The 25,921-nt window shown below is 38.2% G+C and overlaps 1 protein-coding gene across 1 annotated transcript in view; it reads right to left on the bottom strand.

Annotated features, from left to right (window-relative positions):
• PTPRD (protein tyrosine phosphatase, receptor type D) overlaps positions 1–25,921 on the bottom strand; it is a 1,990,398-nt gene that overhangs the window by 133,954 nt on the left and 1,830,523 nt on the right. Inside the window, exons 28-31 of the mRNA XM_019517599.1 lie at positions 19,196–19,207; positions 14,258–14,370; positions 3,670–3,711; positions 3,063–3,160 (exon numbers count right to left, since the gene is read on the bottom strand). Coding sequence (XP_019373144.1) covers positions 3,063–3,160; positions 3,670–3,711; positions 14,258–14,370; positions 19,196–19,207 — 265 coding nt within the window. The remainder of the gene's footprint in view (positions 1–3,062; positions 3,161–3,669; positions 3,712–14,257; positions 14,371–19,195; positions 19,208–25,921) is intronic.

The raw sequence follows: 25,921 nt of genomic DNA, 5'->3' as shown, positions 1-25,921 counted from the left end.
TGTGCAGTGAAAAGCAGTAGTTTCAAACAACTCAATTTGCTGGGGATTCAAAGTATTTTATTATATATAGTATGTTTCACTGTCTGATTTCAAGACTTACAATGTCAGACTCTGTATACTGGTGGATTGAAATACAAAGTGACAGCGAGATGCGTGTTTCAGAATTTACTTAGAACAACGGTGCTATTGTCAGGTTTTAGCAGGGGCCTCTGAGTAAGGTAGTGAGTGATTGCCAAGTTTAGGATACTACATGACAGGAAATATCTGTCTGCACTTGTTACATACTATGGTCTTTCAGTCAAGAACACTATGGCCGTGTCCACACAAGCGGGGGCATGCCGTTGCAGCAGCACAAACAGAAGCAGCACAAATTTGTACCTCTACTTTGTGCCACAGTGCAGGCCCCTGCTCGTGTGTTTTGGAGTGGGACACATTGTTCCACTGCTCCATGTGCTGCAGGGGGGGCTGGCTGGTGCACAGGGTGCCTCAGCAGGAGCTAGCCACCCCTTGTACTGAGGCATTCTGTGGAGCATCACATGGAGATGGGGGAGGGCTGCCTGCTCCCTCATCTCTGCGTGTTGCAGAGCCCCTGTGCTGAGCCACCCTGCACCCCAGCCAGCTGCTGCCTGGCAGGCTGGGCCACAGTGTGCCTTGAGACAGGGGAGCAGGCAGCTCCCCTGTCTCTGTGTGCCTCCGCACTGGGGCACGCAGAGACAGGGGAGCAGCCAGCCCAAGGCTGCCTTTTCCCCCGTCTCAAGACATATTGTGCTCCAGCCAGCTATTCTGTGGCTAGCTGGGGCAGTGTGCCTCAGCATGGGGCTCTGCAGTGGAGCCCCTGTGCTGAGGCAAGAGGATACAGGGGAGCAGTCAGCCCAGGGCTGCCCAGGGAGTGGCTGGCTGGGTACAAGCTGCCCCAGCACGGAGGCTCCACAGTGTGCTGAGATGGGAGAGCAGGCAGCCCTGGGCTCCCTGCTCCCCTGTCTCTGCATTTGTTCTAATGCCTGCCACTTTGCCATGGTCTAAACCACGTTTTTTCCCAGGGAAATCCCAGTAGCAAATTTTGCCCTGGTGCTGCAAATTAGCAGTGCCATGCACCAATTAAGGTACAACTCATGCAGTTTGTGGCACTGCAAAGATATTTGCAGTGCCACAAACCACATGTGCCTATATATCTGGATCCAGCCTATAGGTTCATTCAGAGTAGTAAAAAGACACTGCTGCATTTTGGTGACTGCAACATTAAAGAGCAAACTTAAAATGCCTTTCAAGTAAACTTTTTTTGAGACTGCATTTTCTCTTTGACCACTAATGAGATTAAGCACCACAGCAGTCATAAGGTTCGCAGTTCATAGTTTAGTGATGAGCCTCTGTAATTCTTTACAGTAATAGTAAAGAGCACATCACTGTTTAAATATTTCCTGTCAAAACATATTTAAATACATCTGATATTTAGGTATTCTAACCTTTGAAGTGAAAAGTGATACTACTTAAGAAAAATGTTTATTTTAAAGGTCATACAAAAGCTTCTTATAAAATAAACTCTATAGGTGACATTTTTAGTCTTTTTTTCTCATAAACAAGCAGCCCACTCTGTGCAGTGCAATAACATGTTAATTTCATACTAACTTGTAAACTTCCATTTTAATGTCATGTTTCTGTCCAGTTTGTCAATTCTTATGACGACTTCAATTTGCAATACCTCAGCACAACAGAGAGGAATGCATTACAAATGTGTAGATTATCAGATACATAGTGTGGGTAAGAATAGTTATTAGTATGACAACAGTGGGTGCTTATACACAAGCAGCAAGGCTGCACCAATAGACTAATTACAGTGTGTTGGAGCAGGCTCAATTAATCAAGTTTGCTGGAGTGTGGTAATTACTGTGCTCCAGCAGACTCCACCGTTTCATGTATCAGTGTCCCCATGCTTAAAAATGGTGGCAAGGGCGCTTTAACTAAATGAGCTTTAGTTAAACCGTCCTTGCTGCCATTTTTTGAGCATGGGGACGCTGATACACAAGATGCTCCAGGTGGCTCTTGGAGCATTTATAGGTGTTTATACATGAGCTGCTGTAATTAAAGTGTCCCCCCTTTCCCCCCACATTCCTGGAGCATTTGTATATACACCCAGTGTCATAAGTGTAAGAGGGATAGTAATGACTTCTTCATTGTCCAGGCATTCTATGGGACTTCTAAACCATGGATTACTGAAACAACAGACTATAAAGAGAGCACTTTGTTGATGATTATTCAGGGAGACCTTAATCCATGGATTGGTAACATGACAGTCTGTAACTGCTCTAAAGGAGCACTCCTGTTCTGATGCTTCAGTGCATACTATTATGAATCTTTATCCACACATTTTTGACACAATAGGCCATACTGACTTTGTAGAAAAGTTATATTTTAGTGTGTTTAATGGATGCCATCAACGTTTCTTCATCCACAAATTATTGACATGAGAAGTCATTACTGTCTGGAGTGTCAGTGTATGTCTGGGGAGTTGTACTCCATGGATTATTGATATGGTGGCCTATAAATGGCTCCTCTATTTCAGCTACAGTCCATCATATTATTACCAGCTAAAATTCATGGATTATTGACAGAACAGACTAATGTCTTGAAGCTGTTGTGCACTGTAATGTCACTGGACAATCGCAGAAATCTTTAATCCATGCAAATCTGACACAATGGACTCCTCCTCTGGTACTGCATCTGCCTTGTCAGTGCATACCATGAATGATCTTTTATGTAAGAATTCTGTAAGAATCTTAGGCACTCTTAACCAAAGATTCAGTGGGAGATTCACTATAACCCTAGTACTGTATCACATTTGAAACAGAGGGGACAAACACCCTTACAAAAAAAATTGCTATGAGCAGAGTAGCCACCTCACCACAACACTTATTTTATACAAAAGGCACTTGTCACATCATGGCTCTAATGGCTTACAAAACTGAAATCATCAAGCTAGGCAATTCTTATAAAGGTGGCTAGAAAAGCAGAAACCAGGCATAACGTTAAGAAGAGAGTGAGAATGAAAATATGGAGATAATTACCTCATATTCTTGTGAGAACTTCAAATTGTCATTGGCTTTTAGTCTTTCAATGTGATCTGCAAGTTCCAAGATAGGTATTGGAGGATGGCTAGCCATACCTGTTGAAGGGGAGAGGAGGAGAACAGCATTTAAAATAAACTAGAATGACTGCATGATTCTAAACCTTAGAAAATATAGTAGTTAGAATGGCTAGAAATGTGTAAGTAGTAAAGATGTTGTAGGTGAAAGAAGCAGGCAGATAGTTTGGTTACTCAAAGCAGGACATGCTCTGGAGAGATGAGCTTTGAAGCCAAATAAAAAGGTCACCCAGCATATTCCCAAAGCTAACATTCCTAGTGTAAAAGAAAGAGTTATTGTGCCATGAGTCAATGAGGTTAGCTAGGCAGGGAAAAATGAGACAGTTAGACCTGATGTCGACTTCTGCTTTGAGTAATGACTCTTAATGTCATTTCAAACTCCTTCTCCTGCACTGTATGAAATGGAAACTGTGTTGAATTAGATGATAAACAGTGAACTGAGAAAACAGACACTGAAAGAGGCCTAAAGGGGAAAGAATAGTATTTTGATAGAAAAGAAAGTGACTTATGCATAATCAAGGAAAACTAACTTGAAGAATGAAGGTTACCAGTGTAACCGGAGACACCTGAACCTGTAAAGGAAATGATATAAATAAAACAAAAAACAAAAAAACTAATTTCTAAAATAAAAAATAAAAATGAAATGGGTAGCTTGATAATTAGAAAGGACTAACAACAATGCTTCAAGGACTGGAAGACTGACTCCAGATTCTAACTAAATCAAATCAGGAGTACTTTAAGAGCACTTCAATATTTTATGAAAGTTAGGGGTGACTGACATTCACATGCAACTATGGACAACTAGAGTAACATGCACCACTGTTTATAGACAACAGTCACTAACAACAAGATTGGACATCAGACAACTAGAGCTTCAAAAATGTTTTCACTAGTAGCAGATTGTAGAGGCAGGGGTTGTACAATTCAGCTGGACATCCATACTGGCTGCACTAATGCCTTAGAGTGATCTTACCCTGAAACCCCATTATCAACCCCCAAAAGAACCTACAATCTACTTCAGGTGTAAACATCTTTGTCTATTGATGGAGATACGGAGTGAAAGACAGTGTGTGAAAGAGGAACATGACTAAGACTGGAAAGAAAGAAAGAGAGAGACAGAAAGACAGGGAGAGGAAGAAGGTCCAGAGAGAGAAAGAAAAGCAAAAGGAGATGTGGGGCCAACTAGAACAGCTTGCCAGCTGAAGATTTGCCAGTCCACAATTTGTGGACATGTTTTTCCAACCAATTAGTTTTCATGACCCTTCCCAAAATGGCTTGCATGTATTTCTTCATGCTTACTTTTTCCAGCCCTAGAATAAAAGTGTGTTTAATCTCTTGCAGGGAGAAACCACAGCTGGCTAGAAAATTTAAACTAGTGAACCCCAGGATCTGCTGTAACTACAAAAGAAAACAATGATGACTACGGGGGGCTCAAAGTGGAAGCCATGATGTACAATTCAGTTTGCTTTGTCACCACACATTTTAGCAGCATGCTGTACAATACTTAACTTGCATTTGCTACAGCGCTGCTCAAAAGACCACATGATTACAACATGGTCCCTTTGTTTATGGCATTTTAGGTTCCAATTAATATTCTACAGTACATACAAAGGATCAGTAGAGTTGACCTTAATCTTTTGACTCCTGTATGCATAAACTCATATATTCAAATATTACCTGCACAATGATTTTGGTATTGTGAGGTTTTATTAAAGATAGATATGATGACATGTTGCCAGTCAACTGAGCAAGGTGGAATATCCAGGAAAAAATGAGTATCTTCCTTGGAAGGTATACTTATTTGATTAGTAGCAAAAGTGGTATTTATCTGTCTCAGTTCTGAAATCTCCCATTTTCTCAGGTATTAAATGTAATGTTATTTTAGACTATTTTTGAAATGATAGGATGGGTGACAATATTCTAATAATTAAATTGATTTGATCCAGATCAAGCACCCCAAATGAAAAATATGGGAGTGAAAAAGCACAAGAAACTCTAGACTTATCCAGAAATGAAGGTGGACTGATGTACATCTAAAACAGTGCTTGAACAGAGAAAATAATAGAGACAAAGATGTTTAGACCTTTTCGAGCGAATCGTGGGAGAGAGTTATTATCATATAAGGACTGAGTGGTAGTTTGGCTAGAGAGGGAGGACACAGAGCCAATCAGGGAGGCGTAGGGGACTGAATTACTGCTCAAAGCTGTAAAAAGTAAAGCCAATCGGAGATGGGAAACAAATTAGTAACAATAGTAGACCATCATGATCAATCAATCAATCACTCAATCAATCAATCACACACACTCATACACATCTGACATGCACAATATCATAGTCAGAAATTAAACTCAGAAAAAATGTATAGAGGTCAAATTACCCTACCGTAAATATATAGAACATAAAAATGAAAGAGGGTAGTTCTTGCATGTGAACTAGTAAACCTATCCATTTAAAAAATACTGCAAGCTTGGCTCTCAATAATTAGCCCAGTGGGATGATACTTAATCATTGCAGAGGGTCAGAAATTGTGGGTAAATAATGGGCTCTTTGATTAACCGTGTTATATTTAGATTTTTTTTTAAACTGGCCATAATTATCTCAGCTACACATTAGCATGTCTGTAGCTGAGAATCTGCCTTCATTTATAGTTTCTTTTGCATCTTAAAGAGGCAACTTCATAGTTAACATTAGGTATAGGATGGAACTTGGCACAAAACTTTTCTAAGCAGAAAACTTAAGCTCTCCCTCCCTTCCAACTAATAACCACCTTTGAATTTAATGGGCAGGCTGTTACTTGACTGCAAACACCTTCCACCAGGACTCATTTTATGATCATATAACTGTATGCTACTTAATTTCTCTTAAATAGTACTTTATAGTCAGCTTATAAAGTGAAGTAATTACATTTGGTAGGGCTCTTATCTTTGAAAGATACAACAGAAGCACTACTGAAGTGATAAATAATTACTTTTTCTTTTTAGAAGACTTTTTCTGTGTACTCTATCTTTGTATTTACAGTATAAAGATGTATACTCTTATCAGTTTGCATCCACAGTTCTTAAAGTCATCATGGTATACAGTTTAGATGCACATTCTACCACTGGTGGATGCATTGGGCTCCTACTGACTTCAGCGTAAATAGCATGTGAGCAGCAAGTATAGAACTTGACTCTCAGTTAAAAAAAATGCAGCCAGACAGACTTAATTTAATGGGTTTATAATACAGAATACACATTTTTACACATCATTCCACACTATGAACACATATTAAAACTAATAAAATACAGCTAAGTTGCATTTAAACAGATCCTCTGATGTGCTAGTTGGCCAAAGTGAATATCATGCCAGTGACATGCTTTGGTTTTAAATATTTTTTTTTTTTAAAAGAACAAATTAAAAGCACACACAAAGGTTAAAAAACTGACTCAAACCAACGAAGACAGCATCATGCAGTTACATCTGAAAACCCATCCATAACCAGCCCTTGCGCCTAGGTACTGCAGAAAAGTGCAAAAAGTGACAGATCCGTCACTACTCAGTAGCATTCTCTCTACAAGGATTGAGTGTAAAAGTCTTTAGATTATTTTGTGCTAAATGTGCCAGGTAATTCAAATGAACACTGAAAATTGTGCATTTTACAACACTTAGGCACAAATGGATTGAACAAAGGTCAACATTCACCACAGTGTAGAGGGCGCACAAAACGTTCTTTGCATCACTTGACTCCACACTTAAACAGTGAGGGTGAAATCCTGACACCACTGAAGTTAATGGGAGTTTTACCCTTGATTTCAGAGGGGCTAAGATTTGTGAAGGCTCTCTGCACTTGGGTGATTTTTATGATAAGAAAGTAGGAGGTAGAAAAGGAGCGTTCAGCTGAGATTTTCTTGCTTTTGTGCATTTATAAAACAACATTGAGGTGTTTTGTGCCTTTAAAATAGCAATAAAGTACACATTTAGTTTTAAACCTGCTCAAGATCTGAATGCAGCTCAGTGTTTACAAGCATCTCATGAATAAACAATGAATTAGAAATTAAATGAACACTTAGCTCTTAAAATACAGACTGAAAACCAGACGTATTGAGAACCTGACATATTATTTTCACACAAATCCCTTTATTAAATGAATTGCATTTCAAGCCCACATCAAAGTAATAACCAGTGACCATTAAAGACACATTTATTGCAATACATATTTTATATAATACCATATAAAACAAATCAATGTAAGCTGCAAATTTTCCTATCAGCATAAGAATTAGGAACCAACAACAGTGCCACTTTTTCTTTCCAGAAATGTATGAATAAAGAGATACACAGGCAAACTTCCTACATAGCAAAAGGTCCAATAATTCTGTTCTGATGTCAATGACAGTCTGGATTCCATTAATGCTCCAGAAAGGATGCATTTAATATACCTGACACTGGAATCACTTGTATTTTTTTGTTAACAATCACTACAGTAAAAACATACTGACTCAGGATTTGTCAACATGAAGAAATTGACTGGAATATCTACTGCTGAACATACTCTTCCATAATAACTACTTCAGACTTGTTCCCCACAGCAGCTCTGTTCCGGAAAAAGTCATTTTATTCTAGAATAGTCACTGCAGTTCTAAAGTAAAATATGTTAGAATAAAATTGACTTTTATTCCATAGCAGAAATCCAGATCCACTATGATACTTGGGTTTTTGTACCTACTCTCATAAAGGAATCCATCCTTCTGAACCAGGATGTAGCCCAGGCTCCCCATACAATATACAAAAACTGCTGGGTAATTCAGAATGAGATCTATAAGGCCCCTTCTACGCATTAACTACCCAGTTAATAGCATAACTCATTTAGACTGGGTACATGTACAAATTAACTATCATGCCCTAAAAATGTCCAACCAGTTATAAAGTTAGAGCTGGAAAGTATATAATAACTTTATAGCTGGTTGCTATCACCTTTAATTTAAACATGTCTTATAAAACAGCATGTTGAGCTAGAAACCACAAACTCACCAACAGGAAATACGGAAGAAAAAGCTGTCTGTTCATTTCTGTTTCTCTCTGCAGATGTCTAAATGGAGCAAGGTAGCAGTGTTGCAATACCCCTCAATACACTCTGCAGGTGTGTCTACATGAGATGCTAACCATGCAGTAACCTAAAAACACTGTGCAGTAATGCATCACACCATGGACAGTGCTAATATGCCACTGTACAGTATTGTTAGGCTACTGCATAGTGGCATCATTAAAAAGGCATTCACTGATGCTATTGTACAGCAAGTACTAAATTAAATGCAGTAACCATTGCATATTAATGAATGTGTAGACTCACCCTACAGGCACTAGTTTCTGAACTGGAAGCACTGTAGCCTTACACTGTGTGGCAGTGGGTGCTGGCCAGTAAGCCCTGCCAAGAAACATGGCTGATTAACTATTCCGTTACAGGAGCTAACCTATGTTGAGCTAATGCAAGGTGTCTCAATACGGTGCTGCCTTATGCTGTGTAGCACACCCCAAGAGATTTTGATGTCAGGGGTTAACAACCTTTTACTAATGGTAGGCTGAATTAACACAGATCAGTCTGCAATTCCCTCTGCCACTGAATTGCTCCTGACACATTAGCCTCACAAGCTAGATAAAATCACTTGGCAGTGATGGATTGGGCCCATGGGCTATAGCTTAGAAACTCCTGGTCTGTGCTATCAAAAGACCATGCTAAGAAGCACCACAATCAAGCATGGCATGCCCATTCTGTAAATCCTAGACTTCAGAATGTACTTCAGACATAATAATGTACTTCAGATGTACTGTAATTGTCTTGCAGCAGGGCCAGGCCCATGCCAATAAGCTCTCAGTTCTCATAGGCATAAGTCAGCCCTGCTGTGAGGAAGCTACACCTGTGTCAGGGTGTAGTGCCGGTGTTACAGCACTTCTTCCTAGTTAAGTCCTCTGAAGTTGGCCTTTACTTTGCAATAGAGTAAACCTCCCTCAATTCATGAATCAAACGTCCCTCTATTCATGAACAGACAGAGACCTGTCTGTTAAATAGGTGCCTAAATACCTTTCTTTTGAAAACCTGTCAATCTTTTCTTTGCAAATCTAGCTGGAGGATGAGAACAAGCCCATGATGATATTGCCCTTTTGCACAGTGGTTCAGTGGTTACAGCATTCACCCAGAATAGAGGGAGCTGTGGTTCAGTTTCCTTCTCTACTTGAGCGATTCAAAACCATACCTTCCACATCTCAGGAGAGCACCCTAATCACCTGGTTACAGGTTTTTCTGGTGGGGCAGGGGAGCGGCAGGGGAGAACATTCTCACTACCTCCTGTGAAGACTATTTCAGCAGGTAGAATAACTGAAGTCTCATTAGTGAATTAGTCATACAATTTAGACGCTTACCTGAGAGGGGAACTTCCTGGGTACATGTACCTTCTCCGACAACCATGTATATATTTAACTTCAGAGTTATTGTATAACATACCAAAATAACCATTGGAGCTAGGAGAGAAAGTCAGGATTCTTTCCCTCACATGCATGGACTTAGCTGCCACTAGTGTTAGATAGGACCTGAGCAGAAGTTTTGAAGTCTGCAGTTTTGGACTTTAGAGATGGCATTCTTTACTTTCTTGGAGCTTAGATGACCAAAAAATGTAATGTAGATTATCAAATCTGGACACACAGATGACCAGAAAAAGAACAGAATGCCACCTTAGGTGCCTGTATGGCCAGGGTGCCCATATGGAGCACTAGTCTTATGGTTAATTTTCCCCATGTAGTTAAACCCTTATCCTCATTATTGCTGGCTTAATTCTCATGAACACGAATTGCAATGATGTGCATAAACTGAGAGGAGAACAGCTATGGTAGTTTGCAAGTCAGTTGATTAATTCCAAACACCAACTTAACCCCGTGTAAGACTTGCTATTTTCTACCCTGTTCCAGCTGACCTGTTTTATTTTAAATTGCCTCAACTAAAAAACAAGTTGGTGTAGCTTCCTTAAATAACTCCCTCCCTAAGCAACTGGTGAAGAATTACTGATGTAAATATGAGTAAAATGTTTGAAGTTAGGGTTGTTATAATTTTCTTTATTTTTCTTGTATTTCAAGCATCCTTTTATTTAACTAGCAAGCTATAATGAGATAATTGTTTAATTGGCGTCCAATTACACAAATTACGTACAAGTGTGACACATTTTGTACTCGAAGGGGAAGGGTGGGGGGGAGAAACAGTCACTTTTCAGAAATGACTCAATCCTACTCCTTAACTGACTGGCAGATTGAAGTCTCTCTCTGAGTTTTGGGTCTCATAATCTACTCAAACCATTTCAGTCACTTTCTCTTATGTAAGCTGGAGCTCTCCCTTCATGTAGATTTCAATGAAATCTTTTGTGAAAGCTTAATTATTCCCTCTCCCCCTGCTCCCTCCTTGTAGCTTATGCTTTGTAAAATTTGCTTACTGGGTTAATGGTTTTGATTCTATATTTTCTAGGAAAATTGCTACAGAACGGCATGAAAATGACTCTCCTTCCCTCATGCCACCTTAAGAAAGTGATAGACTTATAAAAATGAAATCCCCTATGCTGCCGGGAAATTGGGCAGTTTCATATTGAGTCAAAGAAAACTTGGCACAGATGTGACCCACTTGCTGGCATATGGGCCTACTAACAAATGTATATTTATACGGAAGACACGTATCGAGATGGGATCTCAGATGGAGAACTATGGGCTATTCCATTATGTTAAGACATAGTGAAAACGTATCCATGGTGTAACTACATGTATGGCAATGGAATAAAGCCACAGACAAATCTGACCCGTTGCATTTGAGCAAAATGGCAACTATGCTAATTATGCCATTTCTTATTGGTAAGACAAAAAGGAAAGTGAAAGATTGTCCTGGAAGTTTTGAATTTGGAGTTGTATGCTGTCTTCAGACTATTAGCATTTTTGTCACCTGTACAACTTGATCATTAAAATAATGCACTGATATCAAAACAGATAAAGTACTTGAGTTCTCCATATAACTTCTTTCAAAATAACTATAGGTATTGAACATGTTTTGTACTTATTTGGTATGAAACTCCAACAGGGGCACTGTTGTCAGAGAATTTGCTATTCATAACTTACTTGACCCTTCCTTTGACAAATATTTTTGAGGAGTAAGATAAAGACAGTATTTTTCACAAAATTGACTCCTGTGGGACTGGCAGAATGGTTGTTTATGAACCTGACAAAAAGCCAAAGCCAAAGCATACTCCATTCTTCATCTTTTAAAAAGCTGTGTTATCTTCTCACAAAGCAATCAGATCTACTAAATTTCTATCTTGACCAGGAGCTTTTTGTCCTTTAAACACAGGGCATTTTTAATGATCTGCCTAACATTATTTAACTTATTTTTGATCCCTGTCTCACTTAGTAACCATATTGAACTAGAGATTGGTAATCTAAACATGCCAATGTAAATTAACATTTTCTTTTTAGTTACTACATATTATAAGTTCATTAGTACAAATAATTACTATTTTTTGACTGCACTCTATGAGAGGTAAAGATTTTGTATTCATTTGTGCCTGGAAAGCTCCCAACACACTGTGAGTGCTACCACAATCTAAATAAATAATAATAATAATTACATCATCACATCATCTATCCTCACGGAGCTGCATTATCCTGGTGTACACCTGGTGACTACTATTGTTGTGTTTAACATTGTGCCTTTTTATACAATTGCTGGAAATTGTGTTCAGCACAGCAATATTTACCAGAGTAGACAAGGCCTTTTTATAAGGAGGGCAAAACACTGTGGATGGAAAAAAATCCCATAAATACAGGACTTCTTTGTATCTCATCTTTTTGGCTTTGCCTTGAGTAAATTTAAAGGCATATATATTATTAGAAATAGTTAGCTAAATATTTAACATATTCTAAAAGGTATTCTAAAACTAAAGAACTCAGTTTAGTGCATGTTACAATTTCCAGACTAGATTTTTCGGTTGAATTGGTAGTTCCACAAAGTCAACAGGGATTAATGAGAGCTTCTGCTTCTCATGGGAACTGTGCCACTGACTTGAGTTGGACTATGACTTCACTCTTAAAACACATTAATTAGAACATGCGAGTTGACACATACTAACATGCCTGTTTATGTTAGGCAAGATTTGCAATCCCTGGGACACAAACTGTCTCCTTTGATATATATTTGCATAGTGTCCAGTGCAATAGGTTTTTGATATCTGATTAGGAACTATATTAATAGAAATAATAATAATTTCTGAAAAACATTTTGTTGAAAATCTTATATCTTTATTTTACAAAAGGTTTCACTGCAAACCTCACATTATAAAAGAAAAGCAACAGCCCTGCTAAGCTAGGTTCACTGAAAACTGTTCTAGAAGCAGTGATATCTAGAGTGATAAAAGGAGGAATAAGCCACAAAGTAATTCCTCAAAAAAAGTGCAATAACTTTGTGGCTGGTTCCTACCATGCCTTTAACTGCATATGTGATCAGCTGAGCCCCTGTGGCTGGGAGTCCCATCAGCTGACCCCAGCTCTCATGGGGGTGCGTGGTGTGTTCTTGTGACTGGGAGCCTTCAGTTGATCTGGTTCAGTTGATGGGGCTCACAGCTGCTCAAGCTCATGGTACACCCCAGAGCTGGGAGCTCCATCAGCTGAGGGGACTCCCAGCCATTGGAGTTTGCTATTTGCTGGTGCAGGGGGAGCCCAAGATCATGATCTGGGCTACTCCTACACTGGCAATAAGGCATGACAGAATATGAAGCATGATCCCACAATCACACTTCCTGCCGTGCATGTGTAGCATGGCAGGAAGTGTGATTGTTGGATTGCACCTAAGATCTCATCACACCTTTAACTGCATATCTGAACCATTGTTTTGTTTTTCCTTCAAATTTGCACTGCTATAATATCATCTTTGCATTAACTTTTTCAACCATGTAATGATCCTGGGTCAGAAACAACATAGGATTTCATTTAACCCTTTTTAAATAAACAAATTATGCACAACAAGGGTTAGTTAATGTACAAGAATATTGATTCTTTAATTATCTACCTTTACATGCCTGTGTTGATTTTTATTTTTTTTAAATTAAGTTGTAAGAAGTTGAAAAACACATTGCTATGGGTAAATAAGGGGGATTTTCAAAGTAATTACTGAGAATTAGATTGGGAGCTTTATTTAATCATAACCTATTGAAAGAAGAATGACAAAAATCCAGTGGCATTCACATCATTTCCTCTTTTTTCCTTTTCTTGGCTGAACAGAATTTCATGTATTCCTATGTTGGTCCTTTGCATGATGAGAACAAGATTTAACAAACTAAAAGTGGAGGGTGGGAGTAAAGTAAGTTTTAAGGTATGCTACAGTATGTCATTCAGACCTCAATAATGTATTAATATATATTTTTGACTTGGAAGACAGAAATAATTTTCCGGGACAACACTACCTTTTTGTCTTCTACATCTCAAGCTGTTTAATGCAGAAACTTGCCTTTACAATTTTGTGACAATTTTGCATAGTGAATATTAAAAGTATGTACGTTTCACTACATGTTTTGTAAATGTAAGTAAGTCGCCTGAGAGGGACACTGTCAACTGGAAATCTAATTGATTTAAAAAAAACAAATGAGTAAACGGCAGTCTCATGGGAATACCTGCTCCTAATATTTACCACTAACTTTTGTGGCTTTGTATTTACATTTTCCTGCTTTAAAAACAAACAAATAAAATTACACACAAATCAGTGTCAAATCCACAGTTAACCAACAGGAAACAGTGTTCCCACTAATTTGTATTAGTATCCTTAAGTGTTAGTCCTGACAAAAGTATATGAAACACATTTAGATTTAAAATATGATTTTTTCCACGTTGATGAGCTCTCATTTAAACAAATTAAAAATTAACGTTCAGTGGAGATTTTTCTTGAAGTGAAAAGATATTACTCATGATGCGAGTAGTAAGAAAGACTCCATCTAGAACCTCACAAGTAATCAAAATTATTTGGTAAAAGTTAAATATTTCAACCTTTAACAGCTCATTTCATGAGTAACTACTCTGCTAGATTTACAGTCAGAGAGCTGTAAATGAGGGAGTACTGTGTCTTACCAGGAGTTTGAAAATTAAGGCGTCGCAATTCTACAGGATCTGTGGGATGATGAGAAGGAATTTCTTTGCTGTTGGGTATGCTGCTTTTTCTAGAATCAGATTCAGCCCTTTTCCTGCACAGACAAAGCAAACACAAGCACACATAAGATTTAGCTGTTGACTATACAAGTATGTGCACCTGACCTAGTTGATGATTTGATTTCTAAAATGTTATTTGACACTACATTTTTCTAAGAATATTATGATCCAGTACAGAAGATACAACAATTATCTGTGTTATGGTGGTTAAGGCAGCTACATTTTGCAGTGGTAAGAAAAAAATTAAACCTGAAAATGTCTGGATGAAAATAGCTGCATTCTGCAATAGCCTGGGCACACCTACACATGCTCGTAGGGCACTGTTATTACTGCACCATCATTTAGTACTTTAGTACTCTAAAAGGAGGTACTAAACGATGGCACAGTAATAGCCTGTACTGCCCTGTGCTGGTGGTGCATGGTTATTTTTAACTACTATGTCTCTGTAGCAAAGCGTTATACCAAGAAAGCATGTTGCTACAGCAATGTAGCGGTGGCATCACAGTTTTTGCCCAAGGACGCTACATCACCATAGTGCATTGCTATGGCTACACTGTCACATGCTGACATGCTCCCTGTTCCTCTACATCATTCTCCATACTTGGAGGTTTTCCAAGATCAGACTAGACAAAGCTTTGGCTGGGATGATCTAGTTGGGGATGGTCCTGCTTTGAGTAGGGGGTTGGACTAGATGATCTCCTGAGGTCTCTTCCAACCTTAATTTTCTATGATTCTATGATTCAAGGCACCAGAATAATTAACTGTTATGGATATAAATGTGAAACAGAAGAAAATCCACTTTGCCTCTGCTTTAAAAGTTAGCTACCCACTAATATTATTGAACATATTTGTTTAAAACTTCTTGATGTTATTTAAATAAAAAATACCATGTGATGGTGTGATCTCTGCTCTATTTTTTTAATATACAGAGATCTATACTGCTTTATAATTAATATTTTTTAATCATAAGGCTCTTTCAATGTCGCAGAGAATAGTCTACATTCTGGATAAGGGATGGGAAACCATAAAATGGTTAAAAAGATACCAGAAGAAAAACAGCAGATGGGGAAATAAATTGAGGCTCATTTAACTTTGACCTTGTTCTGACCAATAGTACTGAAATAGTTCAAATGAGGAGAAGGTCAAAAACCTGGAAGGAAGTTGCTATGACATGCTATGACAGAAATCTTGACTTTAAAGAAAAGCAGGTATGAGAACAATAAGTAAAGGACCCTCTATTTCAATGAACTCTGGGAAACAGGAGGCAAGGTCCGATGTAAATGCAAATTAAAAGAGAAATATGAGTCCATGAAGTATGGCAGTTCCTAAAGCATGTAATACTGGAGGCTCAACATCAAATTATTCTAATACAGAGGAAAGACGATAACTTCAAGAGCTACATGTGACTACACAAAAAGCTTTTTAGTTATTAAAAACTCAAAGGACACACATGCAGGAATGGAGGGAAGGTCAAATCACCAAGAAAGTGCACAGAGACATAGCCCCAACAAAAAGGGACAAAAATCAGGAAAGCAAAGGTAAAGAAATGAGTTACAGCTGTGGAGATATTAAAGACAACAAGAAGGGGGTCTACAGATATATCTGATGAAAAAGACAGATCAGGAAAACTGTCAATCTCATGCTCAACAGGGACAGTGAACTATTAATGGAAGATGCAAAGAAGGCAGAGCTGCCCTCAATATCTGTTTTACTTCAGTCAATGCACAAGCACACAGACACCAAATGCTGTGACCATACAACTATCACAATTAATATATAAAAAAGGATGCAATGCAGATTCTGCTAAGCAAAGTGTCTTAGAGCCACTGTCAATAATATTTGCAAATTAATAGATGACAGGTGAGGCCCATAACTATGAAAAGGGCTAACATGACACTTATCTTTAAAAAGGGAAAAAGGAGGACCCAGAAAATACAGACCAATCAGCCTGACTTCAATGACTGGGCAGTTATTAGATCAAATTATAGAACAGTTAATTTGCTGATATCCAGAAGATAAAGAAGTGATCATTAACATCCAGCCAACATTGAGGTGTTCAGCACAAATCTACTACACCAATTGGATTTCCTTTGAAAATTCCAAGCAGAGCAACTTTTCTTGTGGTACAAAGGATATAATATCCTGACTCCGGTGAGGGTTTTGGCTCAGTCACACTCTCATTATGCCATCCTTATGAATAAGATGAGGAAATGGGGGTAGCTACAAAATTGGTTGAATGACCACAAGCAAAGAGCAGTTATTAATGTATTGGTGCCAGACTGGTAGCAATTCTTCAAGTCAGTTTTCACAGGGGCCTGTTCTCGATCAGTACTGTTTAACATTTTTTATCAGTGAAACAGGTCAGTAAAGGCGAGTGTACTAATCAACTTTACAGACTGCATAGGGCTGGAAAAGATTGCAAACACTTTGGGGTATAGGATTAAAATCCAAAGGGATGTAAATATAATAGGGAACTAGGCTGTAGATACCAACACTGAATTCAACACAAATTAACTGCCACAAGTAAGAAGCAAAAAACAAATTCACAAGTAAAGAATAGAGGTTAACTGGGTCACCAGCAGCACTACTGAGAGCATCTGGGGGTTATGGTAGATTCCAAACTCAATATGAGCCAGCAATATGAATCTGAAAATAGCAAACATAATTTGGGTTTCTTTAACAGAAATGCAGTATGATGCGGGAGGTGAGAGTACCACTCTGCTTGGGGCTAGTTAGGCCTCAGCTGGAGTGCTGTGTCCAGTTCTAGGCTCTATGTTTTAAGAAAGCTGTAAGTAAACTGGTGAGAATTCAAAGGCAAATGACAAAGAGATTTGGAACATAACTCATAAGAGAAAAACTTGAAGGAACAAAGTATATTTAGTTTGGATAAAGGAAGCTTAATGGGGTATGTGATAGCAGGTTTTAAATATTTGAAAGACTTCTATAAAAAAGATGGAGAAACATTGGTCTCCCTTGCCATATAGGGCAGGACATGGTGACAAAGGGTTTATGCCACAAAGCAGATTTAGATAATAGCTCAGAAAAAAGAAATAATAACTTTTTAAGTGTAGGAGCAGTAAGACAATGGAATGAGCTATCTAAGGAAGTTATGGGATCTCCTTTATTGGAGGCATTCAAGAAGAGACTGGATAGGAATCTGTTTGGGACAGTTAAAGAACAGCTAATCTATCATCTCCACAGATTAGGCCAAATGACTCCTGATGTCTATGCCAAATGTAAGGCAATATATTGGCAGGACCTTTAGTTTCTGCTTAAAACTGTTTTGTTTATTGTACAATTTTGTCAAAATTTAAAACATCCCCATGCTTTGACAGGAATTTTGCACATTTTCCCAGGTAAATCCTCAGTCTGCCATCTCTTTTCAACGATACTACAAATAATTCAGCCTAAAATGTTTAAGAGAAGGATGAAAAGAAAGACTTGACAACTTCCCTTCATATTCCTGCTTTTGTTTCCCTCAGTTATAAATGGAACAGGCGGTGGCAATTCTAAGATGACTATTCACGCTTGAGCTATTGCTCTGTAAGTTGATCACAGGAAATCACTTGTAAGGATCATGAAAACTGCTTCCTCCCCCTCCACATTAACCTTAGCCTTTGCCATTTCACAGAGCTTGGAAGCCTAATTGAAGCTCCCTCCACAGCAGTGCACTACCTTGCTACTATTTTCACAGATTTAAAAGGGGTACATTATTTCTTTTAACATTTAAAAAACGGCTATTTACTCTTGGTTCTCCCAAAAGTGAGAAACTCACGGAACTGTCTAGACAGGGAGATAATTTGCATTTTTCTACACATAGCCCTGCAGTATATATCAAGGCAGTATTAAAACTGCTGAAGTATCTTAAAATAACAGCTACAAACAGTATAGTAAACACAAATAGCTCCAAATACTATCATGAGACTTCAGTGTCTAGAGTGCTAACTGAAGAACAATGTAGTGCATACATTTGCGAGAGGCAAGGATTTCTTAGGGTGGTATTTTTATTGGACCAACTGTATAGATGGGATAGAGCTAGGGTGGCCATCATAGAAGATAGTCTGGTGTCCTCTGTCCTCTATTGATACGAAACCCGATGCTTTTATGTCCTCTATTTTTCTCTTCAAGAGAAAAATAGAGGACATAAAGGCATCGGGTTTTGTATCAATAGAGGATAGAGGAGCAGAAAACTGGAATGTCCTCTATGATGGCCAGGATAGATAGAGTTACACAAGCTTTCAAATGCAAGACACTCATGGTCAGGTCACATGCATATATTTAACATGGTTATTTTAGCTCTGTGCCTTATTAGATCAAACACTGCTATAATAACAGTGTTAGATTATGTAGCGGTTATGTCATGTGGGGAAATATCCACTAGGAACTACGATGAGATCATCAACTCATTTTCACATGTGACTTATAATAAGTCAGAATTGAACTCAGGTCTTTGGAGGTCTTTAGAAAGGCTAATGCATTAATCCATTATAATACATAAGTGCCCAATTCATCTTCAGCTCCATTTTTAGACATGAACACCATCTTAAACTTGATTAAAGTATTTTCATAAATTGATTTATGGTTTCTCCTGAAAATGTAACTGAGGAAAATATAAAATATGAAAAAATATTTTTCTCTCATAGTTAAAAGATGGAACACTGCTATAAATGCTCATAGTTTTTCAGTACTGCAAACTTTATGAAATATCTAGAGCATAGTAGGGGTCTCTTCATATTTTATATGTCAGTGCCCAAGTTCATTTAGACTGACAGGCATTCTGTTCTAAATCATTATCATGATAAATTTTTCCCTTTTTTCCTTTTTGGAGTAAATGGAGGGTGATTGTTCTTCACTTCTCACCTGTCAGGTTTACTGCTCCATTTTAATGCAGCAAAAAGGGGGGAAAAAAGTTAAATGTTAGTTGGCCAACGGCAAGAAGAGTAACCATGACAACAAGAGATGCAAGAAATGGCACTTTACAGTGAGGACTTATAACTTAAACAAATTAAGAAATGACAGCTCATCAAAACATTTAATGCTTGCTAATCATGGAATAAATGGAGGATACAAAACTGAGTTCAAAGAGAATTGTATGCTGCTGAAGAAAAAAAATGCATTAATTCCACATTTCCTTTTAGTAATCACCTACAAAATAATGCCACCATCAATTACATCCCAGAAGGTGGTAGATGCTGGATATGTAATTTGAGTTTTACTAAGTGTACTACAAACTGGGGAAAACACTTTCATCTACCTGGGTACAGTGAAATTTCAATAACAAATCTGAGTGTTTAAATAAAAAAAAAAAGCTAAACGAATGAGAAATTCCTATAGAGTATCAAAGTATTACTCTAAATTGCAAAAGATTTTATCCTATTTTATACAACTTGGTAATAAAATAGCATAATTACTTTTTAAAGGTCTCTTGACAAGTAAGGTAATCATAAATCTTTCTACAATAAAGAACTAAACATGTTTCTTTGGCTTGAGAAGCAAAAGCACACGTTAGAGATCTGTAGTGTATGGCCCATAAAGATGGGCTGAACTGGAAATCTACTTTATTAATTCCCATCAACAAGTCAGGTAGTTGAAACTATTACCACATATGAAAAATACAGTGCCTGTCTGTCCGTATATCCATCCATCCATCCATCATGATAACATTTGGTGCTATAAAGTTTTTACTGCTAGGTCTCTGGAATGACCATATTACTTACAAGTGGTAATAAAATTTTTATAGTGCCCTTCACCATGACAGATCTTATTTTGTCAATTTTTGAATTTTCTTCCAAATGCTCCTCCAATTTTCTCTTAGAAAACTATTAGTTATCATGGCTTAAAGCCTGAGGTCTTTACATAGTTTTAGCTCAGTTCTTAGGCAAAATTTTGTTTTGTTCCAAATGTCTTCGATTAATGTTCTAAGCTTCAGAAGAGACTCAACATCCATTAAAGAAACTCAACCCCTCAAAGACATGCATTTTCCCTTTTTCCCCAAGGGCAATACCACCCAGAAAAAATACTGGCTCACGCAAAATTCAAAATGACCACATTCACTCTTTTGTCCATGTGTATTTTAAGTCAGATAGCTTAATAACTCTTAGAACATAAAACAGGCATCAGAATGTAATATTGGTGATAAGTGGAAATTCCAGTGGGATACATCATGTATTTTCAGCCCTGAGTTGCTTGGTAAGTTTTGCAGGTTTGTAACATTGAATAGTTATTGTTTTCTTCTCCTTCCAAGTCCTAAGCAGAGCAAAACTCACACATAGATATGGATATAGAATCCTAAGGAATATGGAATCCTAAATTGTAGGGTCAGCCTAGGAAATATACTGTGACTCTCAGGCCCCTGGCAGACTTTACACTTAAGGTGTGATTTGTCTGTTAATCGTGTCTTGAACAGTAACCCAGCCACACGTACAGGGATTTAATAGCAATGTAAAAATATTATTATACAATAATATTTTTGCAGCTGGTTTCTATGGTGCCTTAAATTGAATGTGTGGCAGGGTTAGAACCACAACTGGTCCCCACCAGGCCAACAATCAGCTGTTTGTCAGTTGGCTTGGGGATCACACCAGGGCCAGCTGGAATTCCAATACAGCAGATGATCAGCTCTGGGGACTGCACCAGGACTGGTTGGAACCCCAGTGATGTTCTGATACAGCCAACCATCAGCTGATAGTTGGGCACCTGGCTTTCAACTTGCCAGCTGAAACTGATCCCATGTATAGCATGGAAGAGAGATGATTGTTGTAATTGGGGATTGGATCCTGTTGTGCCTTTAAATGAATGCAGCTTCAGAGAATGTCTACGTATGGCAGCAGTGTGTTATAGCTAAGATGGCCCCAAGCATATCTTGCCCATCTGCTCCCATGCCTACACTTCAAACCTTGAAATACCTTTGAAATCACTCCAGAACTGATCCTGTGTGTCTCTCTCATGACTTCAAGAACTTTGTGAGCAAGGCATGCTTGTAACTGTCCTTGCCAGAATACTCTAATCTATCACCATGGTATAGACATGTCCTCAGAATCACAATCTGTTTACTGGTTACCCTTCTGCATTAAAACAGACATAGTTTCCACCAGCTGTATAACAATGCAAGTGTTGGTTTCATTTTTGGGATTTTAGATACAATCCTGGTTTGGTCTGAAATGGTATTTTGATATATAGCTTCTCCTTTGTCTAAATGACACACATGTAAAATGCGGGTTTTGTTCTGTTATTTTGCTCGGTGGCCCCAATTTTCAAAGGTGTGGAATTTTGTTAAGTATGCTAAAGAAACTTTCCCCCAATGATTCTTCCCCTTCAAATGAATATTACTGCTACTATGACTACCTAACAACTAAGCTTGGTTCCCTTTACTTTTTCATGTCCTTGTGACAAGATATTTAGCAGAATTCGCATATTCATTGGAATCTGAAGGGACCCAGCTGTAAGTGCTTCTGCTATGGCCTAGCTAGGCTCCCAAACAAATTGATATTTCATGTTTTTTCTGTGCAAGTACTTGATCAGTCTCAATTATGTATCAGTATCTCCAGTGACAGAGGGTCCAGTTAAATATTTTCCAGTCCATTTTAAAAGAACCAAGCCTTTTATTTAAACATGGGTGACCTTTCAGGTGCACTCTAAAGGCTGCAGAAGAATGCCCGAAACCTTTTGGATTTGACCTGTTTCTTTTGTATCCTTTAACCAGAGCAGTTATGCTAAACACTGTCCCAACTTCCTTTGTGTATTTTAGTAAGATCATTTCAACAGCTTTCATTCAGTCTGAAACATGATTTTTCAGTGTCATAAACAATAGTGTTAAAGACATACTCTTTGTCTTTGTAGCAAACGAGTACAAGCTTTACATTAACCAAAGCAACATATTTGCATTACGTTGTGTTACTCCAACTGAGGCACTTCTCTTTAAAAGTCTCATTATAAATCACAGCTGCCTACATTCCCAAATGAAATGATAACTTAACAGTACAGGCAGTCTTCGACTTACAACATTTCGAGTTACAACGTTTAGAAACTGACACCCCGTTTCAACTTTACAATGCCAGTTTCAGCTTACAATGCTTGATCCGATGCGATGCAATGCCATGCCAGCAAACAAGTTTGCTGTATCACTCATCTCCCTGGAGAACATCTGTCCAAACTTCCTTGGACACTTTCTTTAAGAAAGCAGACAAGACTCCAGAAAAACCTGCAGCCAAGACTCCTAAGAAGACTCCAGCCAAGAACCCTTCAAAAAGTCCAACCAAGAGCCCTTCAAAAAGTCCAGCAGTCACCTCAAAGAAGTCCTTCCAAATCAATATGATTGCTATTTACAATATAAATATTAATGTAACTATATTACTCATCTATAATTGATCGAGTACAAAATTCTGGGGTATTTTTGGTGAAAATAGGGTATTGGAGCTTGGTTCAGGAACCAATCCCCCGTTTATAATGTCGTTTCTTATGAAAAAATTGGTTCCAAGTTGCAACGTTTTGACATAAGACACGGTTTTCAGGAACCAATTGCGTCGTAAGTCTGAGGACTGCCTGTACTGTTAATCTCGAGATTAACAGTCTAAGTCTGCTTATAGAAGCTGTCTGTGGACAAATATCTCACAAAAGAAGTACAACTTACCATTACTGAGGTCATCAACCTGATTCCTTTCCTTCAGAACACGTAAGCCACATTGAGATGAAGGCAGACGTGGTATGTGGCACCACAGATCTATCTATGGCACTATGTGCAGGAGATCCTGGGGTCAAAAAAACCCCCACACCAAAAAAAAGCAGGGCGTTGCACATGGCAGCAGCGCGTGTCCCACAGTCAGAGCCTGGCCAGCCAGAGCAACACTCCGGCTGCTGGTCAAGCTCCCAGCTACAGAAGCTGCAGTTCACCGAGGCTCCCAGGACCCCAGGTAAGATTTCTGGAGCCAGGACAGTTGCTGGCTTCAGCCTCCCATACCCCACCTGAGGGAACCTGCCATGGGCTAGCACATGTGTGGCATGGATGTTCCCCAGGGGCAAGCAGCTGCGGCACAAGGTGTGCTGCTGCTACTTGTCCCTGGGGAAACAAACGTCCGTGGTCATCTGGACACGGCCATGATAGTCTGAGTCTCTCCACCTCTTTTTAACTTTCTAATTTGTGTTTCACAGACTAGGCAGATATAATCCTTTGTTGCCCCCCGTTTACACCTGTTCTATTTATGCCCAGGGAATGCTTCAGGAGCCTCTAAAACTTTCTTTTACTGCATAAAAAATTATGGTTTGCTACTTTTCAGAATGTGCTTACTGTTTCAAATTCCTGTGACTGCTGGACTCCTAGCTCCATGCTATGTCCAGGAATCAATTACCATTTTTTTCCTGAAAGTTTTTTGTTTAACCTCCATGATACTAGATAATCTCTTACAAATTCTTCCTTACAGATATTAAAGTCACAGAACACCATTTTCACATATACATCCTTATAAATGTTTCCATATTTTACAAAGGCCTCTGAACATTCTGGCAAAGGCCTATTCCTTTTTGGAATACAGTGCTCATCAGACTTTTAAAAATGTTACAGTTATATTCAGCTTAGTTTCCATTACCTTATGTAATGGCCAATGGATAGTTTGTTGTTTTTCCCATTCAACTCCTTTGTAATTTACAAGCCTCCCTTTAAACTCATGTTTAATATAATGAAAATGTTGTTGACTCATTGCATATTGGCATTCTCCACTTGCCCCCCTCAATTTGCACTGTTTCAAAATAAGTCAACTTCTGACATGCATGTCATGCATTGAAAGCTTGTTGAAAACTTTCCAGCTGAATTGTCTACAGTCAGGAAAAACTGATCCAACCAAGTATAAATGTTTTGCAGGAATGCACTGATTTTATCAATGTTTAAAGGGGAAAGTACTGCAATGGGTTTTTAACTTTCTTATTTTGACTTCCATATTGTATACAAAATTATAAATTCAAAATGCAATAGTTTGAATATCTCGTTTCATGGAGAAATTCTGAGATTCTGGCTTTTTGCCTGTATCTGGGACGAAACAAAATGTTAACATACAGGCTGGAAAAACTGAATCCTGATCAGCTTTATTGCATAATGGAGTTTCTGCTTAGACCTTTCTCGGATACCTTCCTAGCTGTCTTTTCCCTAAAGTTTTGAAGAAACCATATACATTCTCACAAAACTTACACTGTAATTTAATGTGAAACTTCCTCAGAATTTAAGTCTGTTCAGGTTACTGTACACTCCAGTAAATTATTATAAATATGACATTTACAACTTTTTGGCATAACTTTTGAATTGGACCCTGGTTGCAAAACCATGGAGATGCATGGAAAAAAGCTTCAATTTTTTTTTAAAACTCTAGCACTGGGTAACCAGAGTCTGGGTTCTGCATATGCTTCAAGATTTTACATTGCTCATCATAGTAATACAGGAGCTTCTACAAGCAGACCCAGAAACAAAGTAGCCCCACACTTTTCTATTTTTCTGTTAGTGAGCCTTCTACACTACTCTTTTTGAAAATTTGTTGCATCTTATAATGACCTCCCTTTGTGCTATGTCTGTGGACAGCGAAGTACCAATAGAAATAAAGGTATGATTTCATAAGTGGTGCAACTTTGTGTGTGGATACTTATACACTTATCTTGCACTGGTTAGCATGCTGGAGCAAGCTATTCTGTTATGAACAGTTGCATACTGTTCATAGGGTTAGCACCAGTTTTATTATCGTAATTTATGCTGATTTTCTTAAAGTGTATAAAACTAGATGCAGATAAACCCTTAAACATTCTTCTTCTTTTTCTAATATAGTAGGCATTTGCCCAAGTGTTTCTAGTGATGCTAGCAGCTAATAGACAAAAAAAAGTTTCCACTCCTTTGCTGCTTATGGGACTGCCTTCACCCTCTTGATAAGCATATTTTATCTGCATATGTGGTGCATGCCGACAACTTTTGGACAATACATTGTAAAGAGAGTAGTTATCATACTGTGATTATAATCAATATCCCCTGAAGCAGTCACTTATCTGCATTATATATATATAATGTTTGCTGCTACTGTTAGCATTTTTACTTTTTAGGGGTTTTGGAGAAATTTTAGTTATCATACCTAAGAATCGTTGGATGAATTGAATACTTTATTTCCAACCTGCTTTCAGCATCCCATTTTTGTAGATTGACAGTTACAAGGAGGGGTTGACTGGTTGTTAATCAATGAGGATCAGACAGTAGGTACAAACAGGAACCTTTATAAGGTATAACATCTCCAAGTAACAGACTGTCTAGTGTTTTGCTGTATGATTATGACCCTAAAGGGCATCTTTATAAATATATTTCTGTTTGGATTCCAAAGCCAAGGTTGCCTCAGGACTGTTCTTTACTGCTGAACAAAGAACTTCTCTTTCAGAAACCTGAAGGCTTCTGTATTAAAGTTCAAATATTTTATACTACAGATATTTGGGAGTGGGAGAAACAGAAGGGTTGATGACCATCATTTTTTAAAAAACATTGCTAAGTTAAATCAGAAGGCAAAATTACTACTGCTTTGCAGAAGGTAATTTTACAAATTCAAAAATACACTTCCACACCTTTAAAGC

This window comes from Gavialis gangeticus, unplaced genomic scaffold (genome assembly GCF_001723915.1).
Source record: "Gavialis gangeticus isolate Ggan-Ray unplaced genomic scaffold, GavGan_comp1, whole genome shotgun sequence".
NCBI lineage: Eukaryota > Metazoa > Chordata > Crocodylia > Gavialidae > Gavialis > Gavialis gangeticus.
The sequence above is the reverse complement of the archived record's forward strand: the minus strand, read 5'-3'. Positions and strand labels throughout refer to the sequence as shown.